Source organism: Triturus cristatus, chromosome 6 (assembly GCF_964204655.1).
Source record: "Triturus cristatus chromosome 6, aTriCri1.1, whole genome shotgun sequence".
Classification (NCBI taxonomy): domain Eukaryota; kingdom Metazoa; phylum Chordata; class Amphibia; order Caudata; family Salamandridae; genus Triturus; species Triturus cristatus.
The window spans coordinates 1023076991-1023102978 of NC_140589.1; the positions used below are offsets into that span (position 1 = coordinate 1023076991).

The window sequence follows — 25988 nt, forward strand, 5'->3', positions numbered from 1 at the left end:
AGGACTGTGGGAAATGTAGTGGCGACGGCGGGTACGCCTCTGCCACGAAATGTAAATAGAACAGTATGTGTTGCGTTAGCCATCCCTGGACACGTGTTTCGAGGTAGTTGCCTCTCGTCAGCAGGGAGCAGGTCAGTGTAAAGGGGTGCCGTGTGGACTGCCAAAATGTAATTAAAAGCAGGTCAAGTACCTCTCCTGGCGCGCAGGTGCAGACTCAAGGCTCGTCAGCCCGTTAGCTTAAGGAAGCCGTTTAAATTGAGGAAAAGTAGGTCGCACACTGCTCGTCACACCAGCAAGTTGCCCCAAAGGACTGTGGGAAATGTAGTGGCGACGGCGGGTACGCTTCTGCCACGAAATGTAAATAGAACAGTATGTGTTGCGTTAGCCATCCCTGGACACGTGTTTCGAGGTAGTTGCCTCTCGTCAGCAGGGAGCAGGTCAGTGTAAAGGGGTGCCGTGTGGACTGCCAAAATGTAATTAAAAGCAGGTCAAGTACCTCTCCTGGCCCTTGAGCCAACGGGCTGACGAGCCTTGGATCTGCACCTGCGCGCCATGAGAGGTACTTGACCTGTTTTAATTACATTTTGGCAGTCCACACGGCACCCCTTTACACTGACCTGCTCCCTGCTGACGAGAGGCAACTACCTCGAAACACGTGTCCAGGGATGGCTAACGCAACACATACTGTTCTTTTTACACATCGTGGCATAGGCGTACCCGCCGTCGCCACTACATTCACCACAGTCCTTTGGGGCAACTTGCTGGTGTGACGAGCAGTGTGCGACCAACTTTTGCATAATTCATTACGGCTCCCTTGAGCCAACGGGCTGACGAGCCTTGGATCTGCACCTGCGCGCCATGAGAGGTACTTGACCTGTTTTAATTACATTTTGGCAGTCCACACGGCACCCCTTTACACTGACCTGCTCCCTGCTGACGAGAGGCAACTACCTCGAAACACGTGTCCAGGGATGGCTAACGCAACACATACTGTTCTTTTTACACATCGTGGCATAGGCGTACCCGCCGTCGCCACTACATTCACCACAGTCCTTTGGGGCAACTTGCTGGTGTGACGAGCAGTGTGCGACCAACTTTTGCATAAATTAGTTATATTTTCTCATTTGGAAATGTAAATCGCTAATCTCAATGTTATCCTATGGGAGATATAAGCCTTGCAGTAGCGAAAAACGAATTTAGGAGTTTTTCACTACCAGAACATGTAAAACTTAAAAGTACCTGTCCAACTTTTCAAATACATTGCACCCTGCCATTTGGGCAGTCGAGTGCCTACCCTAAGGGTGACTTATGTTTTAAAAAGGAAGGTTTGTGCATGGCAAAAGGTTTTTTTTTGCCATGTCGAAATGGCAGTGTAAACTGCACACAGAAGCTCTGCAGTGGCAGGCCTGGGACATGTTTAAAGGGCTACTTAAGTGAGTGGCACAATCAGTTCTACAGGCCCACCAGTAGCATTTAATTTACAGGTCCTGGGCACATGTAGTGCACTTTACTACGGGCTTATAAGTAAATTAAATATGCCAATTTAGTATAATCCAATCCTACTATGCTTTAAGGCAAGAGAATATGCACTTTAGCACTGGTTAGCAGTGATAAAGTGTTCAGAGTCCTAATTCCACCAAAACGAGGTCAGAAAAAGTGAAGGAGGAAGGCAAAAAGTCAAAGGGGGGGACCACCCTAAGGCTGTCTGGTCTAACACCGACACCTATGGATGGATGGATGGATGGATAGATAAATAGAACCGGAATTGGAGTAAACAACACAGTTTACATTACTAATAAAATAATAAAAAGTCTATATAAGCACGACATACAAGAGCACTGAAAGCAAACTAGAAACCCATATTAGGAGGACATAGAGGCTAAACTGGTTTCCAAGTGTAATTGTGGTCCTCAATTAAAATGCATACCAGTGTAATATAAAGGAAAGCAGTTATAAATGCACTTCTTTGTGTGGATGGTGAAAACAGGATAACTTTATAAACTTTATAAAGAACAGTTTCAAATTGGCCCAATCTGGTATGGTGTGAAATAGTATTCAGATAAAAAAAGGCCATTCCAAAAGTAATTTGCAGCAGCATGAACAGTGGACAAGAACTGGCAAAGCTTGTAACTGCCCTTTGCTCATATCACAAACAGTGGGAGAAAGCGCCCTAAACACAAAGGCAACACTAAAGTATTAAAGTAAAAGCAAAAACACTAGCACTGAAGAGCTTGTGGGCAGGTGTGCACCTTATTAAAGAGCAAAAGGCAGTCACTCAGTTCAAGTCAGCCAGTGGCTGAAGTAGGCTGACCAACTGCCCTTGTTATAGGAGGAGGAAGCAAAATGTGAATGACTGCAACAAACCAGTGAATGAAGAGAGCTGGTGGAAAGCCCTTGGAGGTAAGTATATTATTGATAGAATTTTAGTGAAATCAAAAGGTCTTGGCTAATGCCAGACCTAAAAAGACACATTTATACACATGCCCTTATCCTCTGTAACCCAATAATCTTACTCTTTTTAAAGTTATTCTGAAATTAAGTGACACCAGGATGGCCTATTGGTACTATTGTGTTTAAAGTTTTTTCTTAGTTATTTCCCAGTTTACTGCACTTTTAAAAAGAATTCTGCCTGTGTTTGAACCGGTTTTTATTAGCGGTCTCATGGGGGTATACATTTTAGTTTTATTGTTTATTCTTTTTGTTGATGGTGAGCAAATGTATATTTGATCTTGCTGTTTTTGCTCTTTTTACTTAAGGCTTTGCATACCATGGTTTCAAATATAAATTGAATGCGATGATTTGAATAAAAACAATAACCGCTATGAACAGGATGACAACGAAAACAAACTACATGCTAGTAATACCCATTAATACTGAAACCCAGCTGTCGTTCTTTCATTTATTAGGATCGGTTACCACTGGCCTCCATTTTGTACCATAGCCCATTTGCACCTTCATGTTCTGGCCCCTGCCAGCCAGCTGGGATTCCTGTCCAGGTTGATCTACAGAGTAAATTCATACTGGTTTATCACGGTAAGTGGACTGTTGAGGATTGCGCTGTAAGGGCTTTAGAGGATTCATATTCATATTTTAATAGGTAACAAGTGTGCGTAGTTTCTCTTGTTCACGGTAGGACATAATTAGAAAAGAAAAAAGATAAAGCTGCATTAAGGGAACTGCAGAAGGGAAAGCTTTACTTTGATATTGGGAAGTAAGTTCGGAAAACGTGTGACTAATGTTACAGGCTTTGTAATTACATAAATAATGTGGAATGAGGAAGTTTGTCTTATTTTTATAACTGCACGATTTGTCATTGAGAATCCCCCTCTAGCGGCTATTTTTTTGTTGTTGCTCCCAGTCCTTCTATGCTCATCTTTGTTTATTTCAATGTATTGAACCTTTTTGGCATGATGACGCAGTGCACAGGGTTTGTATAGATTCTATTTATGGTAGCTAGCCATTCGGTGAAATTTAAATGACAACGTTTTTTAATTTATTTAAGCAATTTATTGAGCGCACAAATACCCTGAGGTGTCTCGGCGCTATGGACAGCTTGGTTGAGAAGAGGGAGAGGAGGGATTATTTACTGAATAGCCACGTTTTTATTTGTTTGCGGAAGGGCAATAAGGTAGGGGTAGTTTTGATGTGTAAAGGGAGTGTGTTCCAGAGTTTAGCCATGGCAACAATAAATCTTCTGTCTCCCCAAGTGACTTTCTTAGTTCTTGGGACAGTTAACAGATGATCTGATGAACGTAAGGTTCTATTTGGTCTGTAAAGGCATATGTTTTTTTAAAAAAATTCAGGACCTGAGTTGTGTATTGCTTTGTAAGCTATGCACAATGCCTTGAATTTTGTTCTGCTTTTAATGGGTAGCCAGTGTAGTTGTCGAATCACTCCTGAAATGGATTTAAACCTGGGCGTGCCCGAGAGAGTCCTAGCTGCTGCATTTTGTACCATCTGTAGTTTATGTAAGACTCTTTCTTGTGCGTTAATAAGTAGGCCATTACAGTAGTCTATTTTCGACATAACGAGAGTGCTGATTAGAGTTTTGCCTGCACTGGAAGGAAGAAAGGGTAAAAGTTTTTTTATCATCCTAATCGTGAAAAAGGAAGATGAGATGACCGAGTTGACATGATGGATGAAAGATAGTTTGTCATCAAACAGGATTCCAAGGTTTCTGACCTTGGTCACAGGGACCGGGGGGAAACCTAGTTCCTCTGGTCACCATGAAGGAGACCAGCTGGGGGATAGGTTTCCGAAAATCATCACTTCCGTTTTCTCGGAATTTAGCTTCAAACAATTATTTGCCATCCACGTACTAATGGTAGACATTCCCTTCTTAAAGTTTTCTGCAATTAACTTGCCATTCTCATGGATTTCCAACACAATCTGGGTGTCGTCAGCATAGGACGGGAGCCGCAGATCGTGTGCCTTGATAATTTTGGCACGGTCTGAAACATATAGGTTGAACAGGGTGGGACTTAACGAGGATCCCTGAGGGACTCCACAAGGCAGGGAAAAGGAAGGGAAGTTGTAGCTACCAAGTTTTACATGTTGGGTACGGTTGGCCAGGAAGGATGTTAGTAGGGCTTTAGCTTTGTCTTTGATACCTATGGCTGAGACACGATCGATTAAGATTGAATGGTCGACCATGTCAAATGCTGCTGAGAGATCCAGCAGCACCAAGACCGCGGTGCCTCCCTTGTCCATGGTTGTCCTTATTTCGTCAGCTGTTTTAATGAGAGCTGCTTCTGTCCCATGACCTTTCCTAAAACCAAATTGGGTGTCGTCCAGGAAATTGTTGGTCTCTATATAGTCTGCTAGCGGAATGTTCATCACTTTTTCAATAATCTTTGCAGGGAGAGGAAGACCTGCCATTTGGTCTATAATTTTTAGAGTCTGTGGGATTGAGATTGTGTTTTTTGAGTAAAGGTTTGATCACGGTTTCTTTCCAGATGGAAGGATATATTCCTGTTGAAAACAGAGTTGCAGATGTTAGCTAGTTCAGGGCCTATGATTTCCGGTATAAGTTTTATTATGCTAGGTGGGCAGGGGTCATTCGGGGATCCAGATTTGGAAATGGACATGAGATCATTAATGTATTCTGTAGTGATCTTTTTAAATTCTGGAAAGGAGGTAGAGGGGTCGTGGTTGGTGGTGTGTGATGTTAATAAATTGCTTGATGAAGAATCTGTGTTGGTTGTAATAGATTGTTTATTTGTAGCGATGAGAGCTGAAAAGTTGGAATAAATGTGGATGACTTTACCTTGAAAGAATCTAGCGAGATCATCACAGAAAGTTTGTGTAGGGATTATCGAGGGGCTAGTATCAGGTCCTGAGAGTTTAGTGACGACTTTATATAGATGTTTCATAGAGTCCTGAGATGTTTCAATTTGATTCAGGTAGAATTGACTTTTTTCAGTGATTAGGAGGTTTTTATATTTGGATAGTGCTTCTTTATAACGTGTTTTCATAGTGTTGTCGTAATTTCGGCGCCAATGACGTTCTGAGTTTCTGCATTTCTAGTCTTAATTCCTCTGAGAACCAAGGGGCGGATGGAGTCTTTCTATTTTTTTGAGGCATTTTTTATCGGTATCAGGATGTCAAATGCTGAGTGGAGCCATTGTGTGTAGTGCATGGCTGCTCGGTCGGGATTGTCTGGAAGGTTTCGATGGGTGGATTTTAGGTGTGATTTTATATCTTCAGGGGAGATGCTGTTCCAGGCTTTAAAATGGGAGGGGGGAGGGAGGTTGACGCGGTTGTGTATTATGTTCAGTATTGATGTTGAAGAGGACCGTGGAATGGTCTGTCCATGTTAGAGGAAGAAATTTTTTTAATGAGATATGTTTGTTGGTGAATAATCCGTCGAGTGTATGGCCAGCTAGGTCGGTGGGTTTGGTTACCAGTTGGGAGAGTCCTAAGGACTCAAATTCTGAGAGTAAAGCTGAGGTATTCTCATCATTGTTAGCTTCAAGATGCAAATTAAAATCGCCCAAGATGGTAAAGTTGGCTTCTCCTGCTGATGGTTCTGCTAGGAGATCTAATGAAGAAAGAAATTCTGTACGAGTGCCGGGAGGGCGATATAGTAGGATAGCTTTAAAGGTGTATGATTTGGTCAGTGATATAGAAAAGGTGAAGGCTTCGCAATTTTGGGTGGGGATTGTTTCTATTTTAACTGTGTAGTTGTTACGGTGAATAAGTGCTAAACCACCGCCTTTTTTTTTTGGTTCTGTCTAATCTTTTAACACAGAAATCATCCGGGGTTGCTGTGGCAAAGTCAGGCCATGAGGAGGGGTCAGCCCAAGTCTCAGTTAAAAATAGGAGGTCAAGTTTGTTATTTTCGAGGAAGGAGAGTATTTCATACTTATGTTTAGGCAGAGAGCGGGCATTAATGAGTGCAGCAAGGATGGTGTTGTTTTTGAGGATTGGTGGTTGAGCGTTGATAGAAGCAGGGTGTTTACTAGGGGTGGACATGTGTCGACATTTTTTGCAAGGTACTAAAACGTAAATTCGTGCAATGTCTGAAGTAAGACAGGGGCATATTTGTGAATCCCTGGAGGTAGTAGCTATGTTTTGTAGTTGTCTGCTGATGTAGGTGCTTAAATTAAGTTGCATAACTGATTTACATGGGCTAGGGGGTGAGGCCCTGGGCGCGGTCCAGGTGCAGACGGGCTTGCCTTTGGCGCGCCCGCTGCGCGAAGCGAGTGCCATCTGGCTTTATGGGTGTTACGAGCAGCTGTTGATCAGCTGATTGGAGGGCTTGCCGGAAGTACCGGTCCCTTCCTGTAGCAGGTGAATCCCTCCACTCAACCCGAATAATCGGTGGTGGACCGGGGATCGTGTGCTGCTATCGGCGGTGAGTGCAATAATAGGCGCGAAGTGTTTTAAAAACAGTGAAATTAGCAAAGTGAATTGTTAAAAAGCAGGTGGATATACAGGTTAAACAGCGAGTTGGGAACCCTTTACCAGGCGCTCCTGATAAACAATTCAATTATGTAGAAAGCGTGGCAGAGGGAAGGGCAAGATGGCGACCGCTAGTCCAGCGGTGTGAGCTGCTCACCGTCTCACTCCCAGAAACTCTGACCCGAGGAGAGCCCATGTCTGATGCGAGACTGACTGACTACTAGATCCCGTTTCTACGCTGATTTCTGCAGCAATAGCCCTGACTTACCGGCGCGGCGAGGAGTATCACCGGAGCGATCACCGGAGCGATTTCGTGGTTCCTACCTGGACTCTGGTGCTGCCTGCTGCTACCGGCTTTGCTATCGCGTTCTTCAGTCCTGCCGTTGCTGCTGTTGATCCTTTGTTTGTCTGACCGGACTCTTCCTGACTTCGTTGATGCCGGGGCTACTTGCATACACCTCCGTTGCTGTCTATGTGGCCCCTCATTATTCGGCTTCCTCAACCACGCAATCTCACCCGGATTTTTTTGCTCTGCTGGGCGAGACAGACGGCGCTTCACTCTGTATACACTATGCCGCAGAAAAATCCCAATCAGCAATCCAAGCCGCTCAACACGCGCAGCGGCAAGAACAAAAACGCTGGCGTGGAGATGCTGGAAACTGCTAACAAAGGCGGTGAGGTCTCGAGTAAGGCTCTTAACCAAACAGTTCCTGCATTGTTTAATAGGCAAGCTTCTAAAAACGCTGCTGGCCCGAGTGTATCGGTATCGACTCTCTCCCCACCTGCAGACGCCTCCTCAAACTCTGTTTCTCATTCTGTGCCCGAGGCGCCGCGCTCTCTCAATTCTGTGTCTGCGCCTGGACCTCCATCGCACAGCATTCTGGGAGCTGTAGTTCCAAATATCTCTACTAAAGCTGCTGTGGACGGGGATGGGGACGGGGTGGCTCAGAACATTAACGCTATCATAAATGCTCAGATCATTTCTCTGTCTTCATCCGCCCCGCCCCTATCAGTACCTGTTGAAACTTTGTGTCAGGAATCTGTTCTGGAGTCCAACGAGAATTTTTTTTCCATGTCTGATCTCACATCTGACGAAAGTATGGATAGGGACTGGGCTGACTATCCAGAAGACAGCAGCCCAGGGGAAGATACGGATGTCGTCACCTGTCTCCAGTGCGACAGTAAAAAAGCACAAGGGAAGGGCTAAGAGAACACCTCCTATCCGGAATAAGTCTAATGATGCAGCAGATTCTTTATCTGTTCAAACTAATCCTTCAAGTGACCCAGATATCCGTGAAGCACCGGATTCCGATCTCTCTCCGGAAGTTACTCTCTCTATGATCTATCAAACTATGTTGGCCCACCGATCAGATACTAAAATTGAGATCGCTCGTACACAAGGTACTTGTCAAAAAGTAAAAAATGCTGTCCGCTGTATCACAAAAATTTGTACTGACATGACGACCATAGTTCTGGAAGCGTAAACTAGGATATCTTCTCTTGAAGATGAAGTTGCCACTCAAAAAAAAGAACTTGCTAGTGTCAAAGCACAACGGGATGATGTTGGCTTCAAGCTCGCTGAGATCGAAAATCAATCACGGAGAAACAATTTGCGTGTGCTTGGAATTCCTGAAAATCTAGGGGGGTCAAATATTCGGAAATTCATTTGCGATCTTTTATCGGAAGCATTTCCCGAACTTACATCCTGGGACTGGCCTCTGATCATCGAACGTGCTCATCGCTTTCCGTTTCAAATCAAATCTAGACCAAAAGAGGGAGAGTATCCGAGAGCAATTCTGGTCAGATTTAATAACTTTCTAGCAAGAGAAGCTATTTTCGATCTGGCCAGACCAGATAAAAGGCGTTCTGCTAAGGGCTGCTGTTTCTTTGTTAGACCGGATTTTTGTCAGTCCACTGTTGCTAAGCGTTGGCTGTTAAGACAACTAATGGCTGGTTTTCAAGGAAAAGGGTCTACGTTTTTTTTACAAAATCCAGCCAAACTTAAAGTTATTTTCAAAAATCAAACGAGACTTTTTGTTTCAGAAATTGCTGCAAAAGAATATCTTGACTCTCTATGATTCAATGCCTAACGTTTATTTTCAAAAGAACTATATTCAAATGTGATAGCCATGATATAGATTTGTTAGGTTGATATTATTGGCTGGTCTAAGCTGATCTTGGAATTGTTCTTTTTTCTCTTCTCGGGTCATCTGGGAGCGGGGCAGGGGGGGCACTCGGTGACCCTAGGGATTGGCTATCCCTGTGCCTCATAAGGTGGGTTGGGGTGGGGGGTGGAGTTGGGGTGGGGGGAAGGCTTCAGGGGTGGGTGCGGGGGGGTGGTGGTGGTGGTGGGGGTGTAACTCAACATCAGTCCAATGTGAGCAAGATATAGTGAAAATGAAAATGTTTTGTTATTTGCAAGCTACTGAGTTCCATTTAGGTTGGTTTATTAATGCCTCAATACTAGGTAAAACAATGACTTTGTTTAATTTGGTTTGTTTTCAATTATATCTCGAGCCTTGTCTGATAAGTTCTAGTTTCCTAATCTTCCCCTTTTGCTATGTACTTCAATGGACAAGATAATTAAAATTTGTACTTTCAATGTTAATGGTCTTAATGATCCGAAGAAGCGAGGTATTTTGTCAAAAATGATCCATTTATTGCAAATAGATATACTCTGCCTCCAAGAGACGCATTTATCATGGGAGAAAAGGGGTCTGTTAAAAAGCCTGGGGCTGGAAGTGCTGGTGGCTTCTAAGCAGACCGGTATTAAACGTGGTGTAGCCATACTAATGCGTCGGAACTTGGGCACTCTAATTAAGAGTGCTGGTGACAAATGGGGCCACTGGGTCATGGTAGAACTCTTAATTCATCAGAACAGGTTTTTGATTTACTCAGTGTACGGTCCCAACTTCGACGATTCAGAGCTATTTAATTATCTTAATTTGGAACTTTCTCTTTGCAGTATCCCCATTATTCTTTGTGGGGATTTTAATATTCATATCGACGCTACCTTTAACATCAGACAAAATTCTAGGTATAAAGGACTGAAGCCGCGGTCTTTCAAGGCCCTCCGATCTCTGGTACTGGATAATGCTCTATCCGATGCTTGGCATACTGTTCACCCTGATGAGTATGGCTTCACCTTCTTCTCTGCTCCGCATAGGAAACATGTTCGGATCGATTATTTTTTTTTATCTCAGTTTTTTCTGGGTAAAATTATGGTTGAAATTCTGCCTAGGCTGCTGTCGGATCATAATCCCCTCTGTTTAAAGCTCAGTATATCATCTGCCGAACAAGGGCACAAATCCATGTGGACGTTTCAACGGAATCTACTTCTACAATCAGATTACATTCAATTTATGACTAGAGTTATTCAGGATTTTTTTGAGTTAAATAATCAGTCAGCCTCAATCCCAGTAGTCTGGGACACATTTAAGTCCGTGGTACGGGGAGAGACATTAAAATATTCCAATTTTCAATTAAAGGATAAGCGGAATAAATTTAAAAGGGACTGCGATTTAGTCTTATATGCAGAGATCCGGCTGGCTGAAAGTATTAAACTGAATCGTGATCTAGAGGAATCTCAATTGGATCTATCGATCAAACGCAGCCGTGTTTATGCTCATTTAGCTGATCAAGTAGTCTCACATCATAATCAGTATCGGACTGAAAGCTATGAACTAAGTGAACAAACCGGGAAAATTTTAGCACACAGACTTCGTCAAAAAACCACTCTTAATGAGATCCTCAAAATTCAAGATCTTCATGGGGGCATTAAAACCTCTAAAGAAGATATACTTGCCGCCTTTAACGAATTTTATCAACTGCTTTACCGTCAATCGGATAGTGCTCCGGGCTCCGTTATTAAACAATATCTTGATCAGATTCATACTATAGAAATGCCATCAGAATATGCGGAGTGTCTTAGTACCCCAGTTACTTGGGATGAGATTGAACTCGCCATTACTGGTCTCGCGGCTGGGAAAGCCATGGGTCCCGATTCTATCCCGCTGGAATTTTATCGAGTATTCAGACGAATTTTAAAGCCAGAATTAATTAAGATCTTTTCCTCGGCTTTTTCTGGCAACCCACCTGTGTCATGGTCTCTTGCAACGATAGTAATTTAAAAAAAAAAGGGTAAAAATAGCAAAGAACTAGGCTCATATCGTCCTATTTCTCTGATTCCCACCGATAGTAAGATCTACTCCAAAATTCTCGCTAACAGACTGAATCCATCGATGCCTACTCTTGTTTCCATTAGACAACATGGTTTTATATTGAAAAGAGACACTACTGACCATGTTAAAAAAATAATAGCTTTATTAGATTGGGCTCAGACTTCTGAATCTCCGGTTGCGGTGGCCCTGTTTGACGCAGAAAAAGCGTTCGACAGGGTCTCTTGGGAGTTTCTCTGGTCCACTATGCTTTGGATGGGGTTTCCTATTTCCTATATTAATGCTGTGAAAGCCCTCTATACCCATCCTAAAGCCGCCATTAGAATAACCAATTCTATTTCAAAGGGCTTTCCGATCACAAGAGGGACCAGACAAGGTTGTCCTTGCTCTCCTTTATTGTTCGCTCTATATCTAGAACCGTATCTACGTAATGTATCCCTTGCGGCAGACATCATACCCGTTAAAATCAACACCAATCTCTTCAAAATATTTGCCTATGCAGACGATGTTGCTGTAACTACCTTAGACATCGGCCGTGCATTACCAAAAATTATATCTTTGGCGGAAGAATTTGGTTTTTTATCTGGCTATAAATTAAACATGGCCAAAACTCAATTGATTCACTCTGATTTCGGTCGACCTAAGGAAATGGTTTTTGATCTTAATGCCCAATATCTGGGGAGAACGATATCATCCAAGGTGGAGGATATTGTTCGTTTAAACATCGACCCTGTTTTGAATCTCTCTAATAAAACTCTGGAGAGACTCAATAACTTGCACTTTTCTCTTTTTGGTCGTGTCAATATCAACAAAATGCTAATTTTACCAAAATTCTTATATTTATTTCGCACTATACCGCTTTTGTTTCCGTCTTACTATTTTACAAAAATCGATAGAATGATCTCCAGATTCCTGTGGGGGTATCACCGCTCTCGTCGTGCGTTAAAATGGTGCTTTTTGCCTAGGCTAAAAGGGGGGTGGGGCGTACCTAATTTTCGGCTGTATTATTGGCTCATTTCCCTAAGATCTATGGGGATATTACTTTTTTCGGACACTGTTACTCAAGAATCTGCCTACCCTTCAGTCTATGAATTATTGCTAGGTAAGGCAGCACCCCAATGTTTAGTTAAAATTATCGAACCCAGCTACTATAAAAAAACTAAATTCAAGACTATTCTAGCTTGTTTTACAATATGGCGACAATTTAGGAACAAAATTCTCTGTCTGGGGGAAACTACTCACTACTCCCCAATTTTTAATAACTCTGCCTTGCCCTCGATATTTCATGATTCAATTATCAGAGTTTGGTATCTTTCCGGAATACAGATCTTAGGCGATCTATATGAAGAGGCTCAATTTGTTTCATTTTCGGCTCTCCAAACCAAATATGGTTTATCACATCATCATTTTTTTAAGTATCTTCAGATTCGGAGTTTTTTAGAATCAAAAGGACTTCTAACCAATCCCTGTATGAACCCTCATAAGATCCTAGAAACTATCAAGAAAATAAATAAAATAGGCCCAACTTATCAAATGATTATTAATCACCTTGAAGATGATTTATCCTCTATAGAGAGCAAATGGCAAAGGAAGCTGGATATAGTAGAGATCGATATAAGTAGATCTATTGATATATCTATGAAGGTACTCTTTAATGGGCCCTTGCAAAGCCAGCACTACATGTCTGTTTTCGATCTCTACTATTCCCCCGCCAAGCTAGCTAAGTGGAAGGCAAGCGGCGAATCAAGATGTAATCGTTGTAATGAGGTGGACGCGGGCTCTATTCACATGTTTTTTAAATGCGAAAAACTATCCCGGCTCATCACTGATATTGAATCTTTTATTAATAACAACTTACGGATAGCTGTTAAACTTTCTCCTGATTTGGTTATTTTTGGTGTTCAAGCAGATCAATCAGGGAAAAGACTTATTGCTGAAGAAGCATTTTTGTTTATTTGTATGTCCGTGTTCCGTCTCTGTATTACTTCTCGATGGATTAATAAGGAACCTCCCACCTTCCATCAATGGCAATGCAAGCTGCTCTCTATCTATCATATAGAAATGGCTATGTATAAGCATAAGGGGATAAAGAAAAAAAGACAGGGGTTAAAAATTTGGGACCCAGTAACGAATTGGATTTAAGCGATTCACCCTGTCCCTTCTCTATTATTGTTGTCTATAAGTTATTTGTACTATGCTTGCTTTCTGTCACACTGCTCACTGTTTGACTGTTTGTTGTAAATAAAAAAGGAAAAAAAAAAAAGAAAGAAAAAAAATACATATATTACTGTAGTTTAATGTATTTAGTAAATATGTTTATCTTTCCAGCCTTGAAAAAGTCTTTGTAAGACGAAACACGTGTCGGCTGGTCCGTGTATTGGAATTTGAAAAATAAAGATGACAAGCAACTGAAAAAAAAAAAAAAAAATGTAGAAAGCGTGGCAGGAGCCCTTATCCAGGCGCTCCTATTTAAAATAAGGATTAGTCTCAGTCTCACCTTAAGCGCGTCCCCTTAAAAAAGTGTTTTTCATCTCACCTTTTCCTTTGAATTGTGTAGAGTGAGAGGAGTGTTTTCCAATTTTGGGTAATTTAGTAAATGGTTAAGGAGCTCCATTTGCCCAGCAGGCCTTTACTGTTGGCGAGCTGAGTGGTCCCCTTAGTTCTTTGAGGCACAGATCAGCTAATGGAGATGCGAATACCATTTCCCGCTAGAGTTTCCACCATTTAATTTCCACAATAACAGTTTTGCTAATATCTTCAAAACTTCCTTTTTTTTTTTTTTTTGAAAACCTTTATTTACACATCGAATATTCACAGTCATGGGCCTACAACCGCAGGGGCCAGCCGCTAATGTAAGACAATAATATGCAGTCATAAGAGCCAGAGCGAGCCGCACGCATAACGGCTGCAGCCGCCCACAACTGAACATAGTACTACAGAAAGGTTTCTTATTAACTATTTTATAAAGAAAACAACAAAAAGAAACTTATACCAGGCAAAAGAACTCAATTAACAGGGACTTGCTCTCTCATGGGCGGGGGACAACAGCGACAACTCAACCAAATACACAGTTATTCGTGTGAAAAAGGGGGCAGGGGGGGCCGGGAGAGGAACGGTCCTCAATCCCGCAAAGCGACCAGGAACATCAAAGTCAAGGGGACATCGTCACGTCTGGTGCGACCACCAAGGGGGGGGCGCAGATATTCCCCGATAGGAATTCCAGGGACCCCACATCTTACTCCATGCCCTAGGATTGCCCCTGGCCACGTAAACCGTCTTCTCTCGGAACATGCACCAATCCATGTTTTCTTTCCATTTCGTAACTGTGGGGGGCCGACCGGACCCCCAGAGCTGCGCAATGTCCCTTTTAGCGATCATGTTGCCCAAAGTCACCCAGCGTTCTTGTGCCACATCGCAGTCAGTCGGTTCCCATACATTCAACACACATCGCCGAGCCTCAGGGAGCAGCGCCACACCCGTAACCTCCTCCATCACTGCATGTACACCAGTCCAGAAACGTATCACCTTCGGGCACTCCCACAGAATATGAAGAAAAGTACCAAGCAAGCCACAACCACGCCGACATAAACCATCATCTGTGTAACCCATGTGAAGCAAGCGGGGACCGGTGACATAGACCCTATGTAGTATCTTCAACTGCACAAATCGAAGGCGAGCCAGTATAGCAACCTCCCTCGGTGAGGCTACGGCCGCGACCCAATCCTCATCATCCAACTCTAGGCCATCAGCGACCCAGACCTCTCGCAAATGCGTGAGGAGGTCCGCTCGAGTATTAATCAGTTTTTTATAGATCAGGGAGATAGTACTATCCGAAAGATAACCATCAAGCAAACGATCTTCCAACGGGGAGGCTTCGGGGATAGCTGCAGGATTCGGGAAAGCGGAAAGTAGCGCATGGCGCATCTGCGCATAACGAAAGAACTCCCTATCGCTCAGCTTATATTCCGTCTGAAGAGCTTCAAACGATTTAAAAGCGCCCTTCGTCCAAAGATCCCCCACACGACTAATTCCGATCAAATCCCACTTCTCAAAGCCTTTCGAACGCCATAAACCTCCTAACGCATCCGACGCATACAGTGGAGTCGCACGAGACAGACGGCCCGTCCATCCCGTAGCAGCGGTGGCGCAATGCCAGGCGCGCACCGCATTTTTCGTAGGACCGGTCAATTTAGTACTTCCCTTCGTAGAGTAAAGCGCCCTATTGAAATCTCTGCCCGGCAACAGTAGCTTATCCATCTCGTACGCGGGGTTCACCGCCGGGCCGTATGTCCCATGATTCACCGCCACCAACTGGAACGCCCAATAGTATCGTCTAATATCAGGGAGGGCTATGCCACCGTCATACCACGGTAGGGTCAGTTTAGTGAGAGCAATGCGCGGCCTCCCATCCCAAACTAGCTGCCTCTGTAAGCTCTCTACCTCACCAAAGTATCGGGCGGGCACCACGTCCAGCGTATTCTGCAATGCGTACAAAAAGCGTGGAAGAGACATCATTTTGAATAAGGCTGCCCGGCCAAGCGGCGATAGCGGGAGCCTACGCCAACGAGCTACATCGGCCCGCAGCCGCTGGAGCGGGGGCAACAGATTCAGAGCATAACGGACCGCCGGATCGAGGTACACGTGGATACCTAGATACTTAAATCCAGAATGTGAAATCTGAATTGGACAGCCACGCGGGAGAAGAGGGGGGTCGCCAACCAGCACATAAACACAGGATTTCACCCAATTAATGACAAGCCCCGAATTGCGACCAAAGGAGTTCAGTACATCAAATAGCACTATCAACGATTTCCGCGGGGAGGTGAGATAGAGCAAAATATCATCTGCGTAGAGTGATACGCGATCCTAAAACGTCGGTGTCCACCGAATACCTGTCATGGAGGGTTCCCACCGGAGCCACGCCGCCAGGGGCTCCAACGCAAGAGCAAAGAGAAGCGGGGACAGGGGGCAACCCTGCCGCGTGCCCCTGCCAAGCAAAAAGGGGGCAGAGACTCTACCATTTACCACCACCTGTGCCAGTGGTTCCACGTATAACAACTTCACCCATCCAATGAACCCAGGTCCAAAACCAAACTTAGCCAGCGCCGCCCAGAGATACGGCCATTCCAGCGTGTCAAACGCCATCGTGGCGTCCAGTGACGCCAAAATGGCAGGCTCCCGAATAGAGTCAACTCTCGCGAGGACTCCATGGAGGCGCCGCAGGTTCAGCGCGGTGTTGCGATGCGGAATAAAACCAGACTGGTCCGGATGTACCAGGTCACCGATGACTTTAATCAGACGATTAGCGAGCACTTTAGCGAGAATCTTAGGTTCAGCGTTTAGGAGTGAGATGGGCCTATAAGACGCACAGCAATCACGCGGCTTGCCCTCTTTATGGAGCACCACAATGGTCGCTAGACGTTGATCACGCGGCAGGGCGCCGGCCGCTCGGGATGCAAGAAACATCTCGCGGAGATGGGGTGCCAACCTATCTGGACGAAGCTTATAAAGCTCGATCGGAAGGCCGTTAGGGCCGAGAGCCTTTCCTGAACGGACCGAGCGAATCGCCGATGCTATCTCATCGTTTGTAAGCGCCGCGTCCAGCAGTTCTTTATCATCGACCGAAAGGCACGTCAATGCAATATCTCGCAACAATTGGCAAGAGTCATCTTCTGGCCTCTCCGAGACCGGAGAGTAGACGCCCCGCAAATGGTCCGCAAAGCAGCTCACAATCTCCCTCGGATCCGTAACACTCACACCATCAGCACGCACAATCACCGGGACCACACGACTCGCTCGTTCTCTCCTCTCCAGCCATGCAATCAACCTTCCAGCCTTGTCACCAACATCATACAAGCGCCCCTGTTGCTCCCTACTAGCGAGCTTGGCAGCATCCGTAACCAACGCCTTGTAATCCGCTTGTTTCAGGCAAAGGGCATGGAGTTTGTCCCGTGTGACCCCCCGCCCGAGATCTTCTTCCAAGTCAGTTATGTCCGACTCCAGGCGTACCACCTCCTCAGTTTTACGCCTCTTAGCATGGGAGATCAAAGATAGGGCCTGCCTACGGATGACCACCTTGAAAGCCTCCCACAACGTTACGGCCGAGGAGACTGAACCCTGATTTTCCTCAAAATAACGGTCCAGAGACTTAACCAAAAGGGCACGAGTTGTGGGGTCATGCAAATACCAGGGATTAATCGGGGCCACCCTCCCCTCTGCCCCCATGGCCACATCTAAGTGGAGCAGGACCGGGGAATGGTCAGAGATGCCACGGGCCAGATGTCTGACCTCCCCGATCATTTGGGCTTGGGCGGCCGGCATCAGTACATAGTCCAATCTAGATAAGGAGCCGTGCACGCCAAAGTGAAATGTAAATTGGGCGAGCCCCGGATGCATTGATCTCCAACAGTCCACAAGCCCCATAGTGTCGATAAAGCCACCCAGCCAAGAGTGCGCCCCGGGGAGGTCTCTGGGAGGGTGCCGATCCTCTCTACCCGACACCACAGAATTGAAGTCACCACCCACCAGCAAGAGGCCCTCCGGGAGCCCAAGCAGCAACCCTCCCAAGTCCGCAAAGGTAGTGGTTTGCAACCCCGGGGGGACATAAACTGAAACCAAACACAAAGTCTGTCCTTCCCACCGACCCACCAACACCACGTAGCGCCCCAGGTCGTCATGTATTACCTCATCAATTTCCAGCGGGAGAGAGGATCGAACCAAAATGCCCACCCCTCTGGAGCCAGTTGTAAAACCAGAGTGGGCCACCAAACGGTAGCCCTTTCTATTCATAGCATGGCATGAGTGTCCCACCAAATGTGTCTCCTGTAACAGAACCACATCAGGAGAGAGACGTTTCAAATATTGTAGCACCACCCCTCGCTTCAATCGGTCCCCCAAACCATTTACATTCCATGCTAAAATGCGCAGTCCCCTACCCCCCATCCCCACAGCAACGTACACCCCACCCACGTTGAGAGCTAAAAACAGCACACTGATTGCCTGGTACAAAACGAACACCACACAAGAACACCGCTACCACCACCCCCCCAACTCCCGCTACAAACCCCCCCACCCTGCACCCCTGCACAAGACCATTAAGCCACCCCAACTTGCAGTGTGCCTGTCGCCCCCCCATGAACCTACTCTACGGAAAGAAAGAAAAAAAACCCTCCCGAGGAGGAAGAGTCTCACCAGATACCCCGCAGCCTCCCAATGATGAAGGAAGGGTAATGCAGTCCTAGAAAAGAAAAACCAGTACATCAAACCCAAGTCGGGGGTGAACACAAAATTGTCAAGGAACCACAAGTCATTCGTTCACCCTTGGTCCGCTGATCCACCACCCACATCAGCAGCTCGTTCCTCCCCGCCGTGCCGACGGTGCAAGGTGTCAAGCCAGTCCTCAACCGCCTCGGGCCGGTCGAAAAAATGAGTCCGTTCTTCCGATTCAATGCGTAACTTGGCCGGGAAAAGCATAGAGTACTTCAAGCCCATGTTCCTCAGCCGCCGCTTGACAGTCATAAAGCCCATTCGCTGTTTTTGCACCGATTGTGTAAAGTCAGGATAGAAACTGATATCTGCATTGTCATATTTCGTCTGGCCATGCACACGGGAGGCCTGCAGGATTGCGTCACTGTCCCTGAAGTTAAATATCCTGGCAATGATAGGTCGCGGTGGGGCCCCAGGCCTCGGCCGGCCCCCCGGAACTCTGTGTGCCCGCTCCACCGTGAAGAATTTGCTGAGGCCTTTCGGCGCTAATTTGGTCAGGATCAGATCTTCCACAAAGAGATCGACCGGCCCATCCTCCGACCGCTCCGGCACACCGATGATGCGTACGTTATTCCGCCGGGCCCTGCTTTCAAAATCCTCCAGTCTCTTGGCAGAGAGGTCGCTGAGGGCCCGCAAACTACGGATCTCCGTCTGCAGTTCCGAGACATCCGTCTTGAGGCCAGATGACGTGAGATCGAGTGATTTGACCTTCTCACTAGTTTTCGACAGATCAGCCTTAAGCAAGTTGATATCGATCAACACGGTGTCCAGCTTGTGGGCCAGCGAGTCAAATTGCTGGCCGACCGAGGCCTTCATGGCGTCGATGGCACCCATGACGTCTTGTAGTGTCAATTCCGTCGAGGGTGACGGGCCCTCCTTGGCTGCATCTGAAAGTCCACTCGATCCGGGAGATCCCTTCTGCTGGGCATAGCGGTCCATGTTGTTCGCTTGCACGTAGCTACCCCTCCGGGGAGCTCTAGACTTGTGCTTGTCGCCGTCCAGCCGGGTCGTCATCACTCTGCAGGGAGGGCAGATCCAGTATACCTGTTAGACGCAGCAATCACCCTGGGGAGTCCACCTGACTGATGGACAGCCCCCTTGTCAACGCCACTCGACCGCTACAGCTCGGTCCCAACACCGAGCGACTGCGAGCGCCCGCCACCAGACTCGTAGAGGAAAGTCAAAAACGAAAGTGAAACCAGGGGGGGGGATGCCCGCCCAAGACCCTAGTGTCGATTGGAGCTCGGGGACCATGCCAACCCAAGTCCGGGGTGGCGCCACGGAGCAGGCCTCTTTCTGGAGTACAGGATAAGTCGAGTTCCCAAAGTCCGATTTAAGTCCTGAAAACGGGAATCACCTCCGCTTCGGTTCACCAGTAATATTCCTTCAGAATAACAGGATTATAGCCAGGATAGACGTGGGAGGCCGCGAGGGTCCCGGGAGCCCTGTGCCTACGCGTCCATCTTGGTTGCGCGCTCCAAAACTTCCTTCTTGTTCACATCACACTCTTGCATCTATTATGCCCTGGGAGTCAGGGCTGTTAAACGTGAGAAAGGTGATACTCTTCGGCTGTTTCCTCCTCAGTAAATTACATTCTACAGTGTGTCTATTTTATGGTATCATATAGCCGCATTTATGTATGGCTTACTAACCCATATGGAACGCTGAAGCACTTTCCTACCTTGGCAGCAAGCTCTGGCATGTTGGGTGTGTAGTTGGAAAGATGTTTGTTTTTTGATCATGTGCGTGAAGTTTTTCCATGTTGTGCATAATGGCCACAAAGCTATGGTTAGAGTGATGGGGGTACTGCTTTGTAGTGTGGTAGATGGCCGTCCCTTTATGGTATTTCTCATGATTATAGTATGCTTAGCTAGTTACAACACTGGGTTGTCCAACCTGATATTTAGTTTAACGTTTTTGGTCCTGAGCAATCATAGTTGGAAATATAAGTGGTGGGGATATCTGCTGGGATGGGCTTTGGTACTATCCTCCCATTTCTAAATGTTGATGGTGCTGAAATGTCTATATGTTAGTCTTCAGTTGTAGTCATTAAATAAACCCCGCCATTGGTTGTTTGGATCTTTGTTCTCCGACAAGGAGAATTGAGGAGCAATCATTTCCATCAACCAACATGAACAGTGAAGTCCATTTGAGACCTCACACAAATTACTGGAGAGAGTTGGTGTGAGTTGAAGGGTTTTATTAACAATTTTAATAAGCTCAAATTGTTTTATTCGTAAATATTATTTTAGTCATCGTTATTACAAATGCAAATAATCCATTTGTTGGTATTTTAAGACAAGTTCAAATTGCAAATGAGTAAGTTATACATATAAAATGGAGAACAAACAGCAAGTGTGTTCCATAAAGGAGATCCCTAATCTAGGTTAAGCATTTGAAAATTTCTTCAATAAGAAATTGAAATGGTGTCAGTTCAGAAACCCAAATAGAGCGGTCTGATGAGAGAATGAAAAATGCAGAAGCATGAAGCCTTTGCACTTAAGCAATAAAGGATTTTACAAGCTGGAAAGTATTCTTGGCTATAAATCAGTAGATATTATTGGAAAAAAGAAGAGCTCACAACGGTCTCTCCTGAAGAGGCGACCCTAAGAATCCCAGAATGAGAGTCCTAACCTACTCTAGAAATACACACTGAAATAAATCCACTTAAAATGGTTTGTAACAATTGCAGCATTCACTGTACTCGGCATCCAATTGGATTTCAGAAAACCCTGGGAGCAGCAGGTAGACTCCCTAATTTCTCACGGTTTCACAATAAGCTCTGATTCACTTCCTTGAAAAGATACTTTGGCTTCATCTTGCGGTTCAGACATTTCTTTCCACGAGTCCTATTTCCTGCCATCTCCTCTCGGTGAGAACCTAACTATCATTTGTCTAATACATAACAAATGCTTATTCACAAGCTAACAGAAAGCATCAGGAAAATCACTGCATCTGGAGTGGAAGAGGAAAACCTATTGTGCCAAAAAGTTCAATACCAAAAACAGGCCTTTCATTCCTAATGTATAAATCAATGTTAACATGACATCAGCAACTAGGCTAACTTGAATCAGCACGTTTTTATTTGTTTGACATGCTTACAATGCCCAAGTATGGTTACCTACTACAAAAATTGCATTTATTATACATATGTTAATTTGTATAGACTTTTGCACTTTTTATTTTAAAATGTTTTGTTTATAAAATCAAGGAAACATTCACTCCATGAGCCTCATTGAGAGATGTAATAAAGCTGACATGGTGTGTAGCTAGTTGAGAGCTGCAGTGTTGGAGCTGGTTAGAATCCTTTGGCCAGCTGTAGGTGACAGATCTTTTCAGTTATTCCATGCCTGTTCATTTGGCGATGGCTGGTTTATGGGCTGGTACAGTACAGGGTGGTGGCCCAGACTAGTAGTAAATGTGTTAATGACGGTGTACCCTTTAAATAATACTATTTGATTATAAATGACTACAAAAAAACTATACACCTGTTGCTGATTGATTTATTCACTTTTGATTTTATCAATTGATTTATAAAATTCTTATATTTGAGGTCATTAGTTTTGATATTTATAAATAATATTGATAAAGTTTAACTATTTTGAAACACTTTTTAGAAAATTTGCATTTTCTTGCTTAGTCATCCTAAGTGCCTCTGCTGAGTTTTGTATTGACTGTCTGGTTTTGGAGTGACACGGGCTGGGGATGTGCATTCACTGCAGACACCACTGGAGGGTTGAGGTGTGTCCTGTCTTTCCTGGGTGGCTCAGAACTGGGCTCAATAGACACGGGATGAATTTACAGTAGTGGGATGAGTTTTCCTTGCACGTGAATAGGTCCTGTGTCATGTGCACAATGCTGTCTCCACCTCCTGCCAAGAAGCTGGACCAGAGAGGACAAAACTGGTTTTGGACTGAACTGAGGGACTTTTGCTACAAGAGAACACGGGAAAATGTGGTATAAATATTGGGTCCCAGACACCAGAACTTTAGAATACTTCTGGACTCAAGAGGAACCTCTGACAAGGAGAAGAGCTGGAGAAGCTGAAGGAGGAGTACTGCCCCATTGCTGTGTGGATGATTTGCTGGGTTGGCCTGCAGTGGCTGCTTCTGCCAAGGAGAGGACAGATACCGAACAGTGCTGTGTATCCTGCTTAAAGATCTCCAAGTGCTTGGTGTAGAGCTTGCCTCCTGTTCTGAAGTCTCAGGGACACAAAGACTTTGTTTCCTCTGTCCTCCTGCACTTGGAATTTCTGTTTCAGTTGTCTCAGAAGGAAAAAGAAACCGCGACGCCGGCGAGCGACCTGCAATGAAGCAGAGGGAACCGCTCATAAAGTGCACGACGCACCGCCCCACCTGTTCCTCAGCCCCGACACTGCACCCTATTGCCTCTGATGCCATCACAGAGGGTACCGCTCGTGACGCTCACGACACGCCACCCTGACTCGCATTGCAGCCGTGTCCTCATTCGGTGCTTCATCCTGTGGAGCAGATACCTGATGTGGGTGACCTCCTGAATCCATTGACTCCGCACCGTCGAACGGAACCGCCGCCTTGTCGCCATCGCGACGTCACCTCCGTGGCAACAGTAAGGAACTGACACCTCACCTCCCCCGCAAAAGTAAAGAACCAATGCCTCACCTCCCCTGCATCGCGGTAAGAAACCAATGCCTTGCCTCCCCTATGGTTGTAAGAAATAGACTCCTCACCTCCCCTGTGGTCATCCGAGCTCTTGAAGACCTGCTCGCCTTCAGGCAGGCGATTAAAACTTTCCTGTTTCCCGTGTTTGTTTAATTTCTTTTTCTTTTATTGTGTGTTATGTTATAGTGTCTGTCAAAGCGCCAGGACGCCCCTTTGCTGGGGCAGCTGTGCGCTATAAAAATATAAATAACATAACAATAACATAACATAAGGATCGACGCCGCCTGGCGCCAATGACGCATCACCTCCCCGACACCGTGCACCATCTTTGTTTTCATCGTTTGCCAAGGTTCTATTCTTGGGGGTCCGTGAGACTCCGTCCCCAACCTGCGCATGGCGTGGTTGGCGCCGTACTTTGGGATTTTCATCTATCATCGTAATAGCCCGGGAGGAGCTATTTCTTGCTACAAGTTTTATTTTTGGGAATAACCTTCTTTTGATGATATCTTGATATATGTATGGTGGATTCTTGTCTTTTTGGTCTTGTTTTGTTTATTTAAAGATTTCCTATTTTTCTAAACTGGTGTGGTATCCATTTGTAGTGTTTTCACTGTGTTACTATATGTGTGCACAAATGCTTTACACATTGCCTCTGAGATAAGCCTGACTGATCGTGCCAAGCTACCAAGAGGGTGAGCAGGGTTTGTCTGAGGGCGTAACTCTCTTACCCTGACTAGAAGCAAGGGTCCCTACTTGGACAATCCCTCAGCTGGTTGGTCAGTTAGTCCTGTTTTTAGGAAAAGAATTTCTAAACCACTAAGTGATAGCCATTTTTCTTTTCAAGCTTTACATAGATGCACCTTCATTTACATTTCAGCTTCTATGATGAGCCTAAAAGATGTTGTACATCTGTATCAACGCACTTTTCTCTCGCAAATGAGTGCAACATGAGCATCATTATTGTAGGATTCCATGACACACAGACGAAATAGATAAAGTACAAGAAGCAGTAGTAAAAGCAATATTCTTAAAATAAAAGGTTAAACTGAAAAGCAAAGAGATGAAAGCTAGCAGGAAATCGGAAGGCGGCAGAAAGTGCTGAGTAATTTAATGAAAGCACAGGAGTCCATGAAGCACAAATGCGTAGTGGAGGTGCGGGCTGCCAACTGACAACCGTCAGTTCGAATCCCTTACGAACCAAAAGAACCTGCATGCTCCAGGTAAACAGTAATTCTTCAATTACTTACCGTTAACTGCATTACTCTAAATCCTCTTCCCTCGCTTCTGTTCATTACAGACATGAGGCATTCCTGCCTCACCAGACTCTTATACCACATGATTTGCAATCCCCTATAAAAATACCCCTCACCCTCCAACCTCCTGTAATACCACGTAATCCGACACCACACCAATTAAAGGTTGGCCTGGACTACCAGGGAGGGAGGGATGTAATGAATAGAAGCGAGGGACGAGGACTCCGAGCAATGCAATTACTGGTAAGTAATTGAAGCATTACCTCATCGTCCCTCCGTCGCTTCCCTTCCTTACAGACATGAGATGTACAAAGCCAAACAGGACAACTAAATTGGTAATGCACAAAAACACGTTTATTGGAGAAAACAGAAAAAAGGAAAGGACCGCTATTCAGGCACCATAATTGACAAAACCTTAGACCCAAAAACCTCAGACCGGTCAACCTCCTGCATAATCTGGTAATGAGAGGCAAAAGGCAAAGGGGAACCCCATGTGGCCACCTGGCAGATCTCAGAAAAAGAAGCCCCCTGGACCTCAGCACAAGAGGTAGCCATGGACCTCATGAAACAACCCTGAACCCCTAAGGGAGAAATCTGACCAGAATCCTTGTAGGCCAGAGAAATCCGAGTCTAAACCCACAGACTCAAGGAAAAAGTGGAAGGACCCAACCCCCTATTTACCAAACCAAAATTCACAAACGGGGAATTGGAAATCCGAAGGGAAGCTATCCTATCGAAATTAATTCAGAGAGCCTTCCTAACATCCAAAGAATGCAGCCTCACCTCTAACTCAGAAGAAGGAGACTTTAAAAAGGAGGGCAGAATCAATTCTTACTCCCGATGGAACTGGGAATCAACCTTAGGAGGAAAGGACAGGCCTCAAAATGATTCTCTCCTCAAAAACCCTGGGAAAAATGCTTTAAAGACAAAGCGCCCAGTTCACACAAACACCAAGCGGAGGGAATATCCAAAAAAAGAACGTTTTAAGGGACAACAAATGCTAATCCACAGAGACCAGGTGCTCAAACGGAGGAGCCATCAAGGCCTCCAAAACCAGAGACCGAGCCCATGAAGGGAAGTGCTTCAGAGGAGAAGGAAGAACATTACGCAACCCCTTGTAAAGCCGCCACCCCAAACCATCGGTATCAGACAGATTGCCCAAAGAAATCCTGAAAGCCTTAATCGCAGCCCTCTGAAGTTTAAGGGAGGCAACCTTCAACCCCATAGAAACCCCCTCCTGTAGAAACAGCATCACTTCAAACAAGGTAGAAGAAGACGTAGGGTCCAAACCCTTACCCCGACACCACCTACTGAAAGAACGCCAGTGACACAAGTAAAACGTATTGGTAGAGGAGCGCCTTGCCGCCGGCAGAGTGGATGTCAAACACGCCAGAACCCCCTTATGCAGCAGACCGAACCGTTCAACCTCCAGGCCGCCAAGTGCATCCTGGACAGAACATCCTGTTGCAACACTGGGAACACCAAGGCAGAGGGAGTCGGGAGCAACAACCACTCCAACTCTGTCCTCATCTCCACAAGAAGACGAAACCAAGAGGCCCAGGGCCAAGTTGGGGCAACCAGAATGACTGATGCCCCCAATGTCCGGACCCTGAAAAGGAACCTGAGCAGCAGCAGAAAGGGAGAAAATGCCTAAAGAAGCCCCAGAAGCCGCTGGCAGGAAAGTGCGTCCATCGCTCAAGGTCTACCCTCCCGACTCCGAGAGCAAAACAGTGGCACCTTGCCTTTGA

At 45.5% G+C, this 25988-nt stretch overlaps 1 protein-coding gene across 2 annotated transcripts in view; it reads left to right on the forward strand.

The window, feature by feature from the left end:
* HINT3 (histidine triad nucleotide binding protein 3) overlaps positions 1-25988 on the forward strand; it is a 129046-nt gene that overhangs the window by 77904 nt on the left and 25154 nt on the right. For both annotated transcript variants that reach the window (XM_085611815.1, XM_085611814.1), the window contains exon 4: positions 2907-3033. In XM_085611815.1, coding sequence (XP_085467941.1) covers positions 2907-3033 — 127 coding nt within the window. The remainder of the gene's footprint in view (positions 1-2906; positions 3034-25988) is intronic.